The sequence below is a fragment of the Telmatherina bonti genome, assembly GCF_933228915.1.
Source record: "Telmatherina bonti genome assembly, chromosome: 9".
In the NCBI taxonomy this organism is placed as follows: domain Eukaryota; kingdom Metazoa; phylum Chordata; class Actinopteri; order Atheriniformes; family Telmatherinidae; genus Telmatherina; species Telmatherina bonti.
The window spans coordinates 33,776,542-33,796,947 of NC_136627.1; the positions used below are offsets into that span (position 1 = coordinate 33,776,542).

At 40.0% G+C, this 20,406-nt stretch overlaps 2 protein-coding genes across 6 annotated transcripts in view; one reads left to right on the plus strand and one right to left on the minus strand.

Moving 5' to 3' along the window:
* Positions 1–7,654: 7,654 nt before the first annotated feature.
* Positions 7,655–12,298, plus strand: ckmb (creatine kinase, muscle b). 2 transcript variants are annotated; one of them, XM_079246447.1, is made up of 9 exons: positions 7,655–7,820; positions 9,185–9,297; positions 9,493–9,589; positions 9,740–9,894; positions 10,158–10,290; positions 10,372–10,543; positions 11,129–11,252; positions 11,332–11,521; positions 11,752–12,298. In XM_079246447.1, the coding sequence occupies exons 1-9, from the start codon at positions 7,670–7,672 to the stop codon at positions 11,928–11,930; spliced, it is 1,314 nt and encodes a 437-aa protein (XP_079102573.1). In that variant the 5' UTR covers positions 7,655–7,669; the 3' UTR covers positions 11,931–12,298. The 2 variants fall into 2 exon arrangements, with proteins under 2 accessions (XP_079102573.1, XP_079102574.1); XM_079246448.1 differs by lacking the exon at positions 7,655–7,820 and adding an exon at positions 8,882–8,978.
* Positions 11,996–20,406, minus strand: part of mark4b (MAP/microtubule affinity-regulating kinase 4b) — a 55,920-nt gene continuing 47,509 nt past the window's right edge. Inside the window, exons 16-17 of one of the 4 annotated variants that reach the window (XM_079246443.1) lie at positions 17,301–17,345; positions 11,996–15,236 (exon numbers count right to left, since the gene is read on the minus strand). In XM_079246443.1, coding sequence (XP_079102569.1) covers positions 14,903–15,236; positions 17,301–17,345 — 379 coding nt within the window. In that variant the 3' untranslated portion in view covers positions 11,996–14,902. Of the gene's footprint in view, positions 15,237–16,987; positions 17,346–20,406 lie in introns of those variants that run through there. The other 3 variants (XM_079246442.1, XM_079246444.1, XM_079246445.1) reach the window with 3 other exon arrangements.

The window sequence follows — 20,406 nt, forward strand, 5'->3', positions numbered from 1 at the left end:
GATGCGATGCGATGCACTACGATGCGATGCAATGCAATGCAATGCGCTACGATGCGATGCGATGCACTACGATGCAATGCGCTACGATGCGATGCAATGCAATGCAATGCGCTACGATGCGATGCACCACGATGCAATGTGCTACGATGCGATGTGCTACAATACGATGCGCTACAATGCGATGTGCTACAATGCGATGCGCTACGATGCGATGTGATGCACTATGATGCAATGTGCTACGATGCGATGCAATGCAATGCAATGTGCTACGATGCGATGCACCATGATGCAATGTGCTACGATGCGATGTGCTACGATACGATGCGCTACAATGCGATGTGCTACAATGCGATGCGCTACGATGCGATGTGATGCACTATGATGCAATGCGCTACGATGCGATGCAATGCAATGCAATGTGCTACGATGCGATGCAATGCAATGCAATGTGCTACGATGCGATGCGATGCACCACGATGCAATGTGCTACGATGCGATGTGCTACGATGCGATGCGCTACAATACGATATAATACGGTGCAATGTGATAGGATACCATGTGACATGATACAACACAATGTGATTTGATACGATACAATACGGTAGGATATGCTTGTTTTGGGAAATTTAGCTTGGACTTGATGTTTTCCCCTTTAATGCCTTCACAATGCAACAACAACGAAGAATAATACAGTTTACATTATGACAATAAGTATTTCTTCTTGAAGTGAATAGTGCTTAGTCTTATACACATTTTCCACATATGGTCCCATCCCCAATGCTTACTGCACACACCATCTACACTTATTACACACACCTCAAAATACATAATACATACAAATAAAATTAAAACTAGAATTAATCATAAAACACTATGAGCTCATTGCAAATTGTCTTTGTTCTCAGGCAGTGTCATTTAAAAGTAGGACTGAAGTGAGCTGCAATGAGTCTTTATAAAGATTCAGTTAATGGTGGGAGACCCAGTATGGTCTGTTGGCTCATATTGTATCAGAGGATCTATGACGAGCCAGTCACTATCTTCTAAACCTGCTATGAACAGACTGCTCATAGATCCTCTGAATCTTATCACTTATGACTCTTATGAAAACATTTCTTTCATCTGAAGACAAAACAAGGATTTCTAAAAATCTACCAGTAGTCTGTGTCTTTCCACAGCACTGTGTCAGAGGTGGTGGATGGTCGACACTTCTTCATGTTTTAGTTTGCTAACTTCTCTTTAAACTACCGGTAATCCTCCCTGTCCTTCAAAGTAAAAAATTACATAGTGTCCCTGTAAAGTAGCGTTTCGAAAAGTCAGATAATATTTACTGTAGATCTTGAAAAATATCACAGAAATTTGTCCTAATTCCAGACATAAGCTCGTATTTTGTCAGGATCAAAATCTTTATAGAAACAAGTCATGATCAGGATGTAGCTGGCAGCTTATAGCTGCAACATAAAGGTGGTGGGAATACACCAGGCTCTTATGACATCTAGTGAGGGAGACGATCTGAAAATCTATTTTAATATGCAAAAGTGGCATTTTCATCTTCATAATTAGAACTTTTTAAAAGACATGATCAGTCTTAGTCTTAAAAAATTATTTTAATGAGACAAATTCAGCGACACAGCGACACAGGATGAGATCAAAATGAGATCAGATAAAAAGGACAGACAGAGATAGAATCCTGAAGTTAGTAGTTTTTACTTTGGCATCAATGGTCAGGACAAGGGCTGGGTTGTGTGTGTGTGTGTGTGTGTGTGTGTGTGTGTGTGTGTGTGTGTGTGTGTGTGTGTGTGTGTGTGTGTTTAAGTGTAAAACTGTTTTGTTTTTGTTTTTTTTTAATTATATTTTTATTTTTATGCACTAGGATGTGCTTTTTTATATAATAAAAAAAAAAAAAGTCCTACACAAATAAAGTTTGATTTGTTTTGAAAACAAAAGCAAAATGGGATAATCCCCCCCCCCCCCCATGTTTTTGTATCTTATCTTCAGGCTGACTTTAAAGGAACATTGTGTAAGAATTACTGACATCTAGAAAAATACCTGTCAAGTATCTTGTTTTGATCGACACCTTTCCTACTCCCACCACGACCCTCTGGGTGGTTTCCAGAGAATTTCCCTTATTTTATAATCCAGAACTTGACCGGTATGTCTAGAAGTAAAGATGGACATAGACCTGTGTTCAAATGCTAAGTGCAGTTGTGAGTGGATGGTGGCTGTCAGAGGCCAAAATTCTTCCTGGCATTAACATGTATTTATGTGAGTGGATCCACTGTTCTCAGATGTAGCCGTGACTGCATGCTTTCTTCATGTGCTCTTCTTCTATGGTTCTTTTAAGACATTAATTAACCCAAATCCTGTTAAGTAACCCAAATGAAATGTTGTTTGAACACAGTTCAGCTTCAGTTTACGGTAAACAGACACAAACAAGCAAAGTTGTTTACTGCAGTGAGCACAAAAATGGCAGCTGCCATGTATGTCGAACCTTGACAAGTTAGTATAAATGTTTTATTCTCGGTAAATAAAAATTTAACAGTTATTTTACTAAAGTGATTAGATATCCATGGAAACTTTTAAAAGAGGATATATTACATTTTTCTGTCATTGAATTTTGATTTTGGTTCCAGACAACTTCTCCTGAAGACCCCAGAGACCTACAGAAACCATGAAGTAAACCTGATCACTGCTCTGTATTTATTCATCGCTATATCGTGTTTGCTCTTTGTCCCTGTGTGTGTATGAGTGTGTGGAAAGAGCTTGTGTCTTTATTGTTTTTAAATGTCTTGTTATCCACTGTTTGTTTTAATCCTCATGACTTGGTTTTATCTTGTAAAGCACTTTGTGTTGCCCGTGGCATGAAAAGTGCTCAAGAAATAAAGTTTGATTTGATTTGATTTGACATACAAACCAGTCACAAATCCCCTCATCCCATTGCCCAGATCAGATCACTCTATAGTTGAACCTACTCACTCTATTCCAGACATTTTAACCATGTGCAGCTTAGTATCCGCACATGTCCACACAGTTGTCTTGCGAATGCCTGAGTCTATTTGTAGGCTCCTCCAACTGCTAACGTGATTTTTTTTCATGCGCTGGGTCAAGACTTTTGTGTCTAAAACTGTTAGCCTTGGTAAGATCTGAGGAACCCAAAAAGGGAATGAGGATCCTGAATCCTCACGCTGCAGCTGTATTTCTTTGATGTCTTACATAATAAAGCATAAGAAGTCACAGAGTGTGTGGGATATAGAAACCATTTTTCTCAGCATGAGCTTTAAATACTACGTTCAGTTCTGAAATCTTTGAATTTCAGAACCCAGTGATAAAATATGTGGGTAAAAGCTGAAAGCTGAAAGACAAGCTGGTATTGGTGGGTGCCACTTGTGGCTAAGTCTGCCAGTCGTTCCTGGCAGCACTTGTGTGAACCTGTGAATGCTTGTAGTCCTCAACTGCTATCAGGCTGCATACAGTAATTTAGAAGGTAAGCAGCAGCCAGGTTCTGCTAATCAAATGCACTTGATTTATTTTTCATCAGCAAGTGTGAGCACCTCTATAAAAGGAAAAGTTTTGGCAGTTTGCTGCTCTGGATAGACATTAACAGTGATCTTAGAGAAGGAATTGTTGCTGCCCATCAATCTGAGAAGGCAGAAAGAAGCAAACTTCTCTCTCAAAACACCATGGCAGTATGGCCGAGATTTGTAAAGTTACTTCTGGACAAACCACAAGACTCCTGGAACAATGTCCTTCAGACAGATCAGACCAAAGTGGCCAGTGTTTGGCTAGTAATATATTATACATCCAAATAAATGCAATAAAATTAAAAAAAAAAAAAAACTGCTTGTCCAGCTTGACGTGGTTATAAGTGCAAGGTTATTGCAGTGGAGTGACATGAACTCTGCAGGTATCTACAGCCTGCCATCATGCACATGTCCAAACTATGCTCACTCTCCAGTCTCACGTCTTTTCAGCCTGAACATGCCATCCTCTGCTGGCATTTCTATAATAAACATGCACTGTCAAATAGCCAGCATTTGGTTAGCACCATAAACTTTAACTCTTTTCACTTTTTGCAAATTTTGCTGAAAAGATTCACAAAAAAATCATGACCGATTCACACAGTGTTCCTGGTTTACATAACTGTTCCTAAGCGCCTGTTTCCACGAAGCAGCTGCAGAGGTCTGGTTCTGTTTGACCTGGAGTGGTCAGGGGGGCAGTATATGCGTGTGTGTGGGGGTAGGTGCTGTGGGATAGAGTGACAGTCTAAACTGGGATACTGGACCTGCGCCATAGTGGCACAGGAGCTACAGAACTAACGATTCTGAATGGGCAGAAGACGCACACAGCACATATGACCCATCAGTCAGAGTCACATTTTGAGTTTTATTGATGGTGATTGTTTAAAAGGATGCAGAAAACAGTAAAACAGTACTTTTATATTGGAATTACAGTTTAAACACCTTCTTGGACTGTTTCATCATGTCAGTGTTATTAATCAATGCACTGCTTTGGTAATGTGCTAGAATTAGGAGTTACAAACCTTGTGTTCATTGATTAACTGGTTCTGCCACATGAGATGCAGCAGACCTGCGTATATCTGCATATATCTAATGGTTAATTCACATGAGAGCATGCTCAAAGGTTGAGCTTCACGCAGCAACACGTGGAGAGACTAATTTGGAAAGTCATGTCTGTGGATGGTCAGGCCGCAGCTGTGAAACTGGAGCCTGTGTGTTCATTTAGAGTGTTCATTTAAATCTGTGCACTCCTAAACACAATGCTATCTTCTCATTTTAATTTGCAAACTGAAGAATAGATACAACTGATCCACTCCCATAAATGTGAAGTGCAAATGTATCTGAAAGTTTCTGTACAACAAGATTTGACAGTGTTATAATCGAAGTGATAAACAACAATAAACAACTAAAAAGTCCATTTAAAATTGATTGCATTTTTTTCAATTTAAAGATATCTACCATTTTACTTTGATTAAGTTTGGTTTAGGTTTGGATACTAGAAAGTTGTAATTTGGTACATAAAGTAAAAAGTCATCAGCATAGAGTACACAGTCATATCTGAGAGAAAAAATCCTCTCATTTATTGTATTCTGAAAATAATCTTGTCCTTAAATGATAATTTAGGAGAATACAACCACAGATTAACAACAATATGACTTATTAGATTTTGAAGCAGTGTGAACAAAACTAAACTCTTACTGCTTCTGCAGGCATTAAGAGGATAAGAAGCAGCCGCATGATCATGATGATCATCCGTGTTTTGTCAGTTTGCTGCTATGTATTCAGGTGAATGTTAACATAATGCCAAGAAGGAAATGCATCATACATGATCAGAAGCAATGACTCCTGCACAGTCTAAAAGGACATTTCCAAACTATTCGGAGTCCATCATTATACTGTGGTGGACTGGAGTGTATCCTGCCTCTCTCTTGCTAAATGCTGGGTGAGGCTCCATTCTCCCTGTCATCCTAAACGGGAAAAAGAATGGGTAAATGGCATTTAATAGAGAAATTTAATAGAGAAAAAGATTATTAACGAGTTTAAAACATACAAGACAGCTGCAGATTTTCTTGTTAATAGACGTCCCAGCATGTTCAGTCAAGGTCAGACAATACTTTCTTTTGAGAAACTACATATACTTACACACACATATATATATATATATATATATATATATATATATATATATATATATATATATATATATATATATATATATATATATATATATATATATGTATATATGTATATGTATGTATACATAATAATCATGGCAGCACAAGAGCAAGCCTTAAGTACCAGAGCCATCGAGTCTCAGATCTACCACATCAAACAGGTACTGACTGTGCAAAGGAGCCCCTGAAACAATCCAGCACCTCACAGCAGGGTGCAAGATACTGGCAGGCAAAGAATACATGGAACGCCATAACCAAGTAACCGGCATAGTGTACAGGAACATCTGTGCAGAACATGGACTGGAGACCCCCAAGTCCCTGTGGGGGACACCTTCCTAGGTGGTGGAGAATGAGAGGGCTAAGATCCTCTGGGACTTCCAGATCCAGACAGATAAAATGGTGATGGCCGACCAACCAGACATAGTGATCATGGAGAAGCAGCAGAAGAAAGCCATAGTGATCGATGTATCCATCCCAAATGATGGGAATATCAGGAAAAAGGAGCATGAGAAACTGGAGAAGTACCGAGGCCTCAAGGAAGAACTATATATATACATATATATATATATGTATATATATATATATACATATATATATATGTATATATATATATATATATATATATGTACACACAAAAAACCAAGGGTGATGTCTCACAGTCTCCAGGCATCAGCTAGCATGCTAAATGTTAAAGTTCATGAGAGTAAATAGTACAAGATTAAACAATTATGGCTACTACATTGATTTATTTATTTATTTAGACTAATAAAGTGGATTAAAGTGAGAAGGTACAGGAGCTAAATGATTACACTGTGTAACAACTTTATTTATAGAATTACAATATTCCTTTATACAATGTTTTAAATGTAAAGTTAATTGATTATCAGAATAATTTCCAGACTGAACTTGATTGAAGTCTCAACCCTGCTGTCTTTAGAGGAAGTTTCGGCTTCATGTGGGACTGCTGTTTGCATCCCAGTATGCCACAGCTCCACCCCCTCTCTGTCCACACTCTCACATGATGTGGATGATTTATCATCTGTCTGTGGGCAGATTACTGGTGTCTATCAGATTACAGGTGTGAGGGTAATGACACAAGAGTTGGGCTGGTGGTTTTAGAGACAGACTGGTTATAATCATCCAATCCCAGACCTGGCTGCTCTTTTGCATTAGAAAGATGGAAAATATGAACCTAAATTATATCATGCAGAACATATACTGTATGAACATCAAGCTTCTGGAGAGAAGATCGTCTGAACAGTTAGAATTCACACATAAGATACATTCCCTCCTCTGACTTGCCAAATGTTTTGAGTTTGCACAGGCTGTCACTATGCATCATGACATGACATTTCATACAAGGCGCACCAACATGGATCCTAAATTCTTGTCTACCACTTGGCTAAATTTGTTAGTAAATGAAATCTAACCGGTTCCCTTGACGGTCACAATTATGTAATCCAAGACAGTCTGATGACAGACTGAAGTCCAGTAACTCAGCTTCATCGATTCAGAGGAGACTTCCAAAACATGGAGGAGAGATTTAACACACACTGAATTTTCAAACACAGATAACCACACTTATTCCACAATGTGACGAGATGAAAGCCCGTTGATTTCTGACAACAAACAACAGCTAACGTTTGCATGATAATGTGACTTCTACATTTGTACCCTTGAGCCAGATTTCACACCAACTGCTCCTCTTAGCAAACTTAAGATCTCTATCACAGCCTACATGTAAATCTGATATCACAAAAAGACCATCATGGCTTTTCATGCATCTGACATGTCAGCGTTTTATGGTGATTGTGTTTCTTTATGTTTAAGCTGCTTCCAGTCAACCAGCAGCCAGGAGGTAAAGGCTTGGAGCAGGCCGCAGCAGCTGTTCCCTCGCCTCTCTTCTCCAGAGTTGTATGACGTCCGTTCTTGCCTTTTGGAAATTCATTCGGGGACAGAAAACCCCTTGTAACCAATCAGATGGGGGGACCCCAGGATCAGTCAGCCAATAGCAACACGCTACTGGGTATAAATGCTTCGGTCCATCACCTGACAGAGCTGGGCTACCCCTCTATTTGGTGGACAGGATCTGATCCCGGGATCTGTTACCCCTTTCTTTTCTACCAAGCAGGTAAAAAGCAACACAACGCTTTAGTTAGTCTTTTTAAATAAATCCATGGGAAATATTATGAGGATTTTTTCCTTTTAAATATGGACAAACATTTCTCTGGTGAAAACTGTCCTGAAAAGGGAAGCATGAAAAGCGCCAGATTTCACTACTTTGGGTGAACTATGAGCCACGAAACTGAATTCTCTTCTTGCAGTTTTGTTTTGGATTTCTCAGAAGCTTTACACAACTTTTCCACACACGGACACTACAAATGTCTTCTGTGGTTGTTGTATCTTTGCACACTGTCTCTTTTCTAGCATTTTCTTTTATGACTTACTTTGACATGTAAAGTTAGTGAAGCGGTGTCGTGTCACTCAAACAGTTGTGGTGGTCTGTCAGCTGTTGCTGATGGCTGCAGAACAGGATGAGGTGTGTATGAATAGTTTAGGAGCGCTTGATTTAGCCATGGCACTTGTATAGCCATCTGGGAGGCATGCAAGCTTTGACCTTTAAGTGTACCAGGTTTCAGCAGTCGACTGCACCTCCACAAGCTGATCTCTCTAACCTCTGCTGGTAGGGTTGGAGGAGAGAGACTGGCTTAGAGTTTATTCCTCCCCTCTGCAGCTGTAGCCCTGTTCAATGTAACTTCTAAATCACTTTCTAAGTGATTTCTGGACTGTAGAATTTAACAATAGATGTGGCCGTTTTGTAGAAAAATCAGCACAAATTTTCTTTTGTGTAGATGCTTTCTTAATTTACTTCAAACATAAAGTATCTTTATGTTAAACTTAAACCGTCTACTGACAGAAAATAAAAGCAAATGAGGTGTCACTAGATCAACCAGATGTTAGTTTAACCATTAGGTTAACTTAAAACAAGCTGGAGAGAAAATCCTTCATCAAAAAGTGCCGGAGACTCCCTGCAGAAGTGGGAGGGGTGCAGTCGTGCTATTTATAATCCTCACTGTGAGGGGAGGACAGGTGGTGAGACAGTCGGGGTGAGACACAGGAAAGCAGCCAGATGTCATGTAAGCAGCACAGATTGGGGAGAATGTTAGAAAGGGAAAAGAAAATGGAATAAAAAGGAAGACAAACAGAATGAGAAGGTGTCTCCTCTTTACCAGAAGACTTATTGACAAGGCACTTGAAAAACTGGGAGAGTCACCAGAGCAGATATGTGGTATTTACAGCACTGTGAACTTTTTCAGTTGTTTCTTACATTTGCAACACGCGAACTCTGAATGACATTTCATAAACAAATTTTAAAAGTTTTCTGACTGACACAGTAAGGATAAAAAGAAATGAAAACTGCATGTAGTTTCTATTCATATGTCGTATTTGCAGCAAAATGTCTGAACAACAACACCTCCTCTCCTCCCCTCTCAGGCAGAGAAAGAATCGCAACCATGACGAAGAACTGTCACAACGACTACAAGATGAAGTTCTCTGTGGACGAGGAGTTCCCCGACCTCTCCCAGCACAACAACCACATGGCCAAGGTATGAGTCCACCTCTCTGCTGTGACGTAGCCACGTAGGCAACGTCCCAACACCTGTCCATGGAACCATTTTTTAGCAAGTGTGCATTGTAATTTTAACGACTTAAACTAAGACGAGTCAGTTAAAATATTTATGTATTCATTTTGGAGTGTCATCACATGACTAATCATCTTCTCCGTGTTTTACCTTCTGCAGGTGCTGACCAAGGAGATCTACGGCAAGCTGAGGGGCAAGTCAACTCCCAGTGGCTTCACCGTGGATGATGTGATGCAGACTGGTGTTGACAACCCTGGTAAGAAGAGGCAGAGAGCGAACGTATTATCAGTTCATGTCAGGAATTCTGATGGATTCTAAACCTGCAGTGTGAAAGCCAACAAGCAGTCCTTCATAGACATACTGCAGCAGTACTACAAACCTATCTATTCCCCCTCCTGTCTCAAAGGTCACCCCTTCATTATGACTGTGGGCTGCGTGGCTGGTGATGAGGAGTCCTATGAGGTCTTCAAGGACCTGCTGGACCCAGTCATCTCTGACCGTCATGGTGGATACAAGCCCACCGACAAGCACAAGACCGACCTGAACTTCGAGAACCTGAAGGTGAACTATCCAGACGTGTGATGGTGGAGGCAGAGATTACACAGAAACAAAAGATGAACAATCTTTTATACCTGTGTTAAAGACAAATCTGCTCAGTTTACAAAAAAAAAAAGTTGAATAATTCTTCTAAAATGATCTGAAGTGGCAAGATATTTATTTGCACCTGTAGATTTATTAGATAAAAAGTTTAAAAGACAGCTAGACCATAGATACGATGTAAATAAATGAAAGTAATATTATTATGATAATGTGTTTATCATCAGGGTGGTGATGATCTGGACCCCAACTACGTGCTGTCCAGCCGTGTTCGTACTGGCCGCAGCATTAAGGGATTCACCCTGCCCCCCCACAACAGCCGTGGAGAGCGCAGAGGCATTGAGAAGCTGTCCATTGAGGGTGAGTTTGACACTAATCCTTTCTAATGTTTGCTACAAACAGGATGAAAATGACCTCTTCCCCCTGATCATTTCCTTTCAGCCCTGTCCAGCCTGGAAGGGGAGTTCAAGGGAAAGTACTACCCCCTGAATGGCATGACTGAAGCCGAGCAGGATCAGCTGATTGCTGATCACTTCCTGTTTGACAAGCCCGTGTCCCCCCTGCTGACCTGTGCTGGTATGGCCCGCGACTGGCCCGACGGCAGAGGCATCTGGTAGGAAACAGACTGGAATTTAATTTAAGGACTTTCCCTGTTATTTAAAAGGAACAGGATGAGCATGAGCAGATGGGAGTCAGGTGTTTGAGCATTCCTCTGTTTACTGGAAGTTTAATGGTCCAATCCCAGTCCACATAGAAACTGAACCTTATGTCAGTTAAATGTTGCTTTGGACAATACTATAAGTTATAAAATAAAATGACATAAAATGACATAAAATGTCATAAAATAAAATAAATAAACAGACTTTGAGTCACAATCCGCCATTTGTCTTTCCAAAGGGAAATCTTTAAAACTCACCATCTGGCTCTTTGTTCCACAGCCATTTACACAGAAATCTAAATTATTCCTCTTCCCAAACATCTGCTGCAATATGTCCTCAACACACCAGCTGCTGCACACACCTTTACAACCTCCAAATCCACAGCTGAGGAGCTTCGTGGGTCAGATGATTCACACCATTAAATTGTGCTTTTTTTATATGAATAAATGAACTTAGAAGGTGAAGCTGAGCGGCTGGGTTCTGAAACTTCCTGTTGCGTGCTCATCATATGAAAATGAACGATTTAATTTGTCTTCCAGGCACAACGACAACAAGACCTTCCTGGTCTGGGTGAATGAGGAAGATCACCTGCGTGTCATCTCCATGCAGAAGGGAGGCAACATGAAGGAGGTCTTCAGACGCTTCTGCACTGGCCTCCAGAAGGTAAGCAATGAAAAAAAAACCTCCATACTTTTGCAGACAAGTACAAATCATTTATGTAAATGTTTACATATCTGGTCAGATTGAGATGATCTTCAAGAAGCACAACCATGGCTTCATGTGGAACGAGCATCTGGGTTACATCCTGACCTGCCCCTCCAACCTGGGAACCGGCCTGCGTGGTGGCGTGCACGTCAAGCTGCCCAAGCTCAGCACACACCCCAAGTTCGAGGAGATCCTGACCAGGCTGCGTCTGCAGAAGCGTGGCACAGGTACTGAAAACACACAGAGTTCTGTTAAATTCAAGTAGTGTGTTAACAGGAAAGTTATTATTAGATACCAAATCCCAGCCTCAGCCTGCAGAACGTTTTATTTTCCATGTTCCAGGGTTCTGTAAGGATCCAGGTTATTAGGCTCCGCCTCTACTGTCTTCTATGTAAATCATGTGAGAGGATGAGGTCTCCATCATCGCCTTATTCTTCTCTCCTTGCTTTCCTTCCAGGTGGTGTGGACACAGCCTCTGTGGGTGGTGTGTTCGACATCTCCAACGCTGACCGTCTGGGCTCCTCTGAGGTGGAGCAGGTGCAGCTGGTGGTTGATGGAGTCAAGCTGATGGTTGAGATGGAGAAGAAGCTCGAGAAGGGAGAGTCCATTGATGGCATGATCCCCGCCCAGAAGTAAACTGGACAGAAAACCCATGACTGAGTGACTGTCTACGTTTGCTTTGTGCCTTTTTTTATTTTATAAAAAAAAACGAACGTGTAGCCGTGGTGTAAAGTTATTTTACTGGTTTCGACCAAGTGGCTACATTCGGCTTACTTCTTTCCATCAAAAGACACTCCGTTTTTCTTTTCGCTCCTTCCTTTCTTACTTCTGTTTAACTTATTTTTCCTTCCATTATAAATCATCTTCCCATCTCTGTAACATCCTGGGATCAATCCGTGCATAGTCTGGTCACGGCTATGTATACACACCAAAAAAAAAAAAAAAAAAAAAAAAAAAATTTGCTTGTAAAATATGGTCTATTAAACGAAGCCCCATGTAACCAACGCTTCACCTTGTTCGTGTTTTCTCAGCAGAAGCTTTTGCAACCACAACACAAAACAGCTGAGTGAAAGAAGACCGAGTGTGAACGAGGTTGAAAGTCTTTATTTTTGTGTCACACATTATGTCCTAGGAGACATGCAGGACTGCAGGTCGATCTCTTCTGGTATTTTCAGCCCATACATTAGGTTTTATTGATAAACAGTGACAGCCTCAAACACACTACACAACAGAACTGTGGACTTAAAGTCTGGCCCATTTCTAGAGAGGAGCCTCGGGGGGCTGAGGCTCAGATGGACACAAAGAAATTGCATAACTAGCCCTAAATCACAGCTTCACATTTTTTCAAACAGTGGTGGGCACCTGAAATCTCCCATGAAACAGATAAAACCTGCAGAAAAAACATCACCGACATCTAGCTTAAGATGCTGCAATTGCTTGGCTTTAGAGCGTTTGAATACAAGTACCACAACATTTTGCTTTTGAGTTGTCTGTCAGTGCACTGATACGATGACTCATGTAGCATTTGGTGTGTAGAAATCTTGGTTTGTTCTGCACTGAGCAGCAAAGTGCTTTTATGAAAAAAAAAGGAACCAAATCTCACATCCGATCTTACAGTTCTGCCTCATTACTGCACAGCTGCAGGCTTGATGGTTAACAGTCGTAACCCTCTTCAGCGATAACCGAGTCCGACAGGTCAACAGAGAAATACTCCAGTCTGATTGGTCAACATCGTAAAAGTCTACAGTTTGCATGTCCGGAGTTTTTTGAGGTCAAGAACAAAAATGTCAACACCGCACAAAAAAAAAAAAACTTTCATATGAGATTTTACATCTCTGGAATTTGGTAATTTGTAAATATAAAACCCTTTTTCCATCAGTTCCTGAATGCAACATTGTGGCATCCCTGAAACTGAATGGCACATCTACCTGGAAACTTGAAGCCATCTCAGCTTGCTTTCCTCTGCAAAGTCAAGAAGCAATCATGGGTGTATGTTAATAAAGCCGAAAAAAAGGCATTGGGATGAATATTATTTTACCACATTAACAAACAGATTACAAACAAAGCCAGTGTTGAACAGGGAAATACTGGCAACAAAAAGCAATGAGAAAGTGCTGAATTCAACATACCAGCAATATCAAAAATGAAACAAAACCAGATAAGGAGCCCTGTTAGGTGTTAATCAATGCTTATTCAAGTCTTGATATCTTGGCTTTATGGATGTATTGCACAACACTAAGAGAAAACAACAGCAATGGCGTTCTGACAACCTGTGATATAATACAAAATGCTAGCAGAGGTACTACTGCAAATCATATTAACACCTTCTACTTAATCTATTCTGAACCAGTATGAGTCGTGTGTGAGGGGAAATGTTTTTAAAAGAAGGCTAAAAATAAAAACAACCTTTTATTTTTAAAGCAGTGCTTCGACTCTAAAGAGAAACCAGATGATGGAAAGAAAGTTGGAACGTTCTGCTGGATGCTTTTTAACAATGTGGGAGAAATGATGTCTGACCAGTATCAGCATTGCAGTAATTCTACTTTCACATCTACTGTGGGCAGAAATGTTCTACAGTAGAACATGTACAGGTGTTTTACTGATACTGGTGTCAATAGTCTGCTTTCCTTAGTCTACATCAACTGAATAATGGCTCAAAAATCGACTAAAAAAGTATACAAGGCCTGCTACGAGCTAAAAAAAAAAAAGTTTTGCTTCAAGGAATAAAAGTACTTCTTATTTAAGACAGCAAACGGTAAACACTGTCTGGAAGTGTTTGTAAAAAGCAGAAGACACGATCAAATGATCAGCTTATGAAGAATAATCAATCAGGAGGACCCTGTGGCTTCAGACGGCTCATCTGCCAGCAATCAACTTGGATAGCAGGCAGAGAAGCAAAGATTTCAGCAAGAAGGGTGTAAACGGATGCAAATCCCAACTGAGCAGAAACACGACATGTTTTACTTTATGCTCTATTCAATCCGTCACAAGTCTCTGCATTTCTGCATGTCTCCCTCTAGAGGCTGGAGGTCTAGTCTAATGTGACATCTGCTTCAGATAGTGACAACAGTTGTCAATGTCTGCCCATTTTAAAAGCACTAAAGAAAGAAATAAACTTAATACACAAAAAATAAAAAACTCTTTAAATAGCAGCTCTTTAAAAAGGAATGATGACAAACATACAACAGAAATAACAATGTCAATAAAAACAAAATGATCATTTACTCTCATTCTCTGCAACCTCATCCTAACAATGTGAACTCGTGGAACAAAGAAAAGAAAACAAACAATCTGACCCCATGGAGGTGGTGGCGTGTGCTAAGCAACGATCAAAGGTCAGTGGCAGCTCCGAGGTCAAGAGTCATCGTAAGTCTGCCGACATCAGCTTGTCCACATCTGTGCATCCACTTGTCCAGCTGTGACCAGTGGCATCAGGGTCAGAGGGTCTGTTGGCGGAAGTGAGGCATCGCTAGCCACATCCCATGAGGTGAAGCCCAGGGTGGAAGGGAAGAGGGGCTGACTTTGGTTCCTACTCCTCCTCATCATCACTCCTTCTCATTCCTCAACCTGTCCGGTCTGTCAACTCTCTGCCCCACCTCCGGTCGCCCTCAGAGCTCAAGCTCCTTGGACACTTTGGTGGCAATGTCTCTAAAGGCTAACGGTGCCCCCCACAGGCGCTTGAACCGCACACCGCTGCTCTGACCAAGCCCACTGGGCAGCTGGCAGACCTCGGCCTCGAAGGCCACACGGGCGCCGGCTGCTCCATGGGTGCAGGACAGGAGGAAAGGCCCGGCCAGGTGGACCTGGCAGCCACAGCCCTGCGCTGCTTCACGCAGTGCCAGCACCACCTCGGCCGGGTCGCGGGGGCTCCTCACCCTTACATCCCAGCCGCATCGGGGGGTCCGGGGCTCGGCCGCTTTCTGATGCCCAGATAGATGGCGACTAAAAGGCAAGGGAGGAAGGAGGTGATGGAAATGGAGTAAGGGATGTTTAAAAATAAAGTGTCGAGGAAGAGAGGGAGGTTTAAAAGTGAGGACAGAAAAATAAACATCGGAGAAAAGGACGGTGAGAGGAAGAAAAAAATGAGGAACAAAGAAGTTACAGGTGAGATGGATGTGTAGTTTAGTGGTCAGGGAGAGGGGAGAGAAGAAAAACAACAATTAATATCACACATTATACGACTGATTCCCCGCCTTTGTCGCGGAGCAGTAAATGTGTCTTCAGCAGGTAAGCAACACATCAATGATACAACTGGTGTGATTTGCCAAAAGGAAAATCAAACTGATGCTCAAAATGATCTTTTAGAAAATGATTTGACAAACTAAAATATGTTTTCAATACATTATATCACTTTTACTGATTATGATTTTACAAATGAACATAAAACTTCACAGTTTTTCTACGTGAACACATGACAGCTACTACCACCAAACATCCAACTTCTAACCATCAACCCTGCTGATGTGGAAGCTGGAGGTGGATACAAGGAAATTATTGTTGTTGTTTTTTGTTTTTTTTTATACAACATGATGGTTGTACTTGCAGGGATCATCTAACCACAAGGAGCCATAGTCAGCATCTACAGTCACACCACAGTCTGTTAGCTGATGTCAGCTGCTGGTTTACCTGCTGTTTTTAACCTGTGACTGGACAGGGGCAGCTGAGGCTGAGGGAGCAAGAAACCTTTAGTAACACACTGATAAACTAAGATTCCGAACCACGATACAACACAAAGGAGGATAAGAGCGGAATATGTCAACACCTGCTCTATAACTTACAAAGCTTTTCAAGACACACGCCTGGTAGTGGTCAATAATTAAAAACCAGTTATGTCCTCATCATGGTGGAATTTTGTTAAAATCAAAATGACTTTTTCCCTGAAAAATTCTGAAGTTACAGTCTCTTTATATCGTATCCGACAGTTCTTTATGTGAAGAGTAAATAAACATCAACTACACAAACGTCAATATTTTTGCTTCACGTAATAAAAATGTAAGTATTCCATATTAATTCTTCTCTGCTGTGCTGGGGTTATAGACATAAAGGTGAACAGGCTCGAGGAGTAAAAATAGAATTAATATAAATATAATCTTTTGATATTAAGAAACTGCATTTATATCCTGATAAGAATAGAAATGTTTACATATCTGATCTGCTTTAACTGTTGTTTGCAAGGTAATAACAGTAGTCTAATAATAATAATAATAATGATAATAATAATAATAATAATAATAATAATGTTAGCAGATCATTTTAAATTCTGTAATTTGCCATTATTTTAAATGTTTACATCTAACTAATACAATTCAGTATTCATGCTTGTTACATAATGTAGTTCATAATGAAAGATGACTTCTAAAGGAAGTCAGAAGAAAAAGCTTAATTCTCAGTTTATAATTGAACACGGCACCAGCTCAAATCCTCTCGCAGGGTTTATATGTGACTCCAACATGCATGAAAACCAGGCCAGGTTTCACCCAGGAATTATCTGCCTGATTAGATCAGAAAAGACCACTTATAGCTTTTTTTTTATTTTTATTTTTAAATAAATTAAAACACTATTAAAGTGTGGTCTTACTATACAAAAGATAAAATAAGAATATTCCCAAAATAAATTTGTAAAATTACCAAAGTGACCAAAATGAATATTTGACATTGTGCATTTCTTTGCAGACTCCTCTGCATTTCCCTATTTTCCTTTTTAATGCTGATTTATTTTCTTTTTAGAAATGATTGAAGATGCTATAATTTAGCAGAAGGTATTAAAGTGAGAAGACTGTTTAAGCAGAATTTTTCACCTCTTTTATTGGATAACTTGAACGTATCATTCATTTTTCCTTTTTTTATGATCCTTCTGTAAACCATCATACTGCTGCCGTTTTACATAATTCATTTTTATTTTTTGCTCATGTGAAGCACTATGAAATAAAAGTTGAAATACAAACTAAAATGTAATCAGAACAAAGGTGCTCCATCCAGCTAGTTGCTGCAGGTGTAAGTACTCACCTTGTGACCGGAGATCTGCTGATTCTCTCAGGTTCGTCTGTGACCCTCAAGAAGAAGACAAATGTTTCTGTTAGGAATCAATCAATCATCTATTCCCACACACACACACACCCCTACAATGACTCCCAACCCCTCCATCACAACACAGAACATGACAACTCATCTTAAAATGAAAAATATACCAACATCCCCAACCTGTACTCACTACACTGAAACACTGGATGGATGTGAAACGACAAAATGCCCAAAGTCAACAATGAAACAAGTGAGAAGGATCAACGAATGCTGAGGGAGTGACTCTATAACAAACAACAGCAGCAATTCAACAGCTAACACAGTGTGTGTGTGTGTGTGTGTGTGTGTGTGTGTGTGTGTGTGTGCGTTACAGTGATGGGTGGACATGACAGACGACGGCAAAAAAGCCAAGAAACATTTGTGCATTTAATTAAAAAAAACATGGAAAAAAAAAAGAAAAAGCACAGAGACCTTATGAGATAAGTTTAATTTCATAACATCTTACATGGTCTTTGCGACTAGTAGCTGCTTTTTCCAACTGGGGTAAGAAAAAATGTTGGTGACACACTGAACACAAAGTTTCAATGACAGAAATTATTACTAATATATAAAAATATAAGACTTTATATAGACGGCGTACAGATATAAGTAAATGATGAATCCGTGTGTGAGAGCGCTCTTTCCCCAAACTCTCCTGGCATTCAGCATATACCAGTTTGTTTGCCCCTCTTTTTCTGAGGCGCTACACCCTACACTAACATATCTAACACAGATTGTAATACGCAGCAAAATTCCTTGCTTCCATTCACATTTGGGTGTTTAATATATTTCTAAGACTTTATTTCATTCGTTCATTTTTAATTAACTGTAATTCTCATCAATGACCACCAGGGGCCGCTGTTGCCCGTCTCTCCTATGATTGGCTAAGGCCTTAACAACAACTTGGCATCTTCTTTAAAAAATGGAGCTGGAAAAAAGTAAGTTTTATCAATAAATAACTTCATTTTCTTTTTCAATGACCCTGCCTCAATTTGAGCAGTTGAAGTGAAAAAGTTTTAATAAATCTAAATAAAATATTAAACTATAAGGCTCAGTGATTAGACCTCTTAAAGATCCATGAAAATCCTCTCAGATAATCACCTGCCTAATAACCCCCCTTGGATTAGTGAGTGAATGCTATATAGATAATTGTGCACTAAATATATCAAATATTAATTAGAAAATGATTGACTTGACACCATATTTCTGATCAGTAGTTAGCTGATCATTATCTGGAAGCTATGTTATGAAACTTCCCGTCATAAGTCTACAGCTGTGATACCAGAAAGTTGACAATTTTGCTCCTCCTTCCTCAGCTTATGCCGAGTTGCCCCTAGGCAAGAGAGCGGTCATAAAAACTTCACTGAAGTATAAAAAAGGAAAACTCAAACAAAAGGGTTATGTGAGCCGCTGAGTGACAGACCAGACAGGCTCTTCTGCTCCAAGTCACTGACTATCACTAAAACCTTGAAAGAGAGTGAACAAGATAGTATATGTGTGCCTAAATGTGTCAGAATGAAAAGAGGGAACAGAAAGAAATGGAGAGAAAGGAGAGGAAATAGAAAAAAGAGAAAGGTTGGGAAAGAGAGAACAGCAGTGTCGCAGCACAATCTTCATGTATGTTGACAGAGAGCTGTGTAAGATCCCTGTTTAAGAGCGGGATAAATCCTGATTGCATAACTAATCCTGATTTAAAGCAGCAGTGATGCCGGGGCAGTCAGTCAGTCAGTCAGGATGACTGTTGCAAGCTGAAATACTTCTTATAAGCATCTGCTCCTGAAGAGGGCTCCAACATATGCTGTGTACTTTAAATGTCACAGGTTCAAGGCTGCAAAACTCAATCTGTTTGCATACACATGGAAATCTACACTGTGCTCAGTTTTATTTTATTCTGGGGACACGGTGATGTAAGAGTGTACACCTTAACTCCTGTTTGCTTTATTTATAAGTAAGAAGTATATACTGAACTGTAACGTGATAAAGCGCACAATCTAATTTCAGATCAGATATGAAAATCTCAAGAGAACGAACTATCTGTGAACTAGTTTGCACCAAATTCTGCTTTTAGCTCATATTTATAACTCTGTCCTTGTTTACCTCTTTCTCTTTCTAGTCAAACCCAGTATTAAATCCAAATGTGCTGCAAACGCTCTCAGTAACCGTGGAACAAGCTGCATGCTGACCTGGGGGCTGAACTCTGTTTAGAAAACCAAACTGGAAACTTTCCTGTTTTCACATATCGTTGGTTAATTACAGAAACTGTAGAATCACAGCATCGTACATGGATGTTGGGTATAAACCGGGTGAAGGCTTTTTTAAATGAAACACAACTAAGCACACTGACTTTACATAAATACTGCCATTGCTACTTCTATTGCAATTTCACTGAGTGGAATATTTTGTGTATTTGGACACATGAAAAGTATTTTCACAACTTAAACAATTAATGGACTCCGACACAATGACACACTAATTATTTGAACACAATCAATGATTCAATAGAGTTCAAGGCCCAAAGAAAGAAGTGACTTTATGGTTAAATAAATAAATATATTACATATAGATAGATATAGATATATCTAACTAAGTTGGATTATTGTTCTCTTAAAACTGACCCATCCCACCGACATCTGAACGTGCTGAAGACTGTTTCAGATGGAAACCGTTTTCTATCAAACTGCTTATGTGGAGGTTTGTAAAACTGATTGTTGCTGATGAGAAATGATTTCCTGAAAATGAAAACTGATCGACCAGTGAAATATACTTTGTTAAATATTGTTTTAAGCTGTGATGAAGCTGCTTTTTTCTCAGACAATGATCGTGCTTCATCAGTACTCCTCGCCCTTTACCCCCCACCTATGTCTTGTAGAAAAAGCCATAAAAAGACAGCTCCTCCTTCTTCCTGTCTGTTCCAGTTTCTCTGCTTCCTCTGAAAAAATCCTCAGCCCTGCTGTGTGGCTGCTGAGTTGTTAACAGCATCTGACACATATGTTGTTGATTACATGACTCAAAACAAGTCCAGATGAGCTGCAATGAGCTTGCAAACTCACAA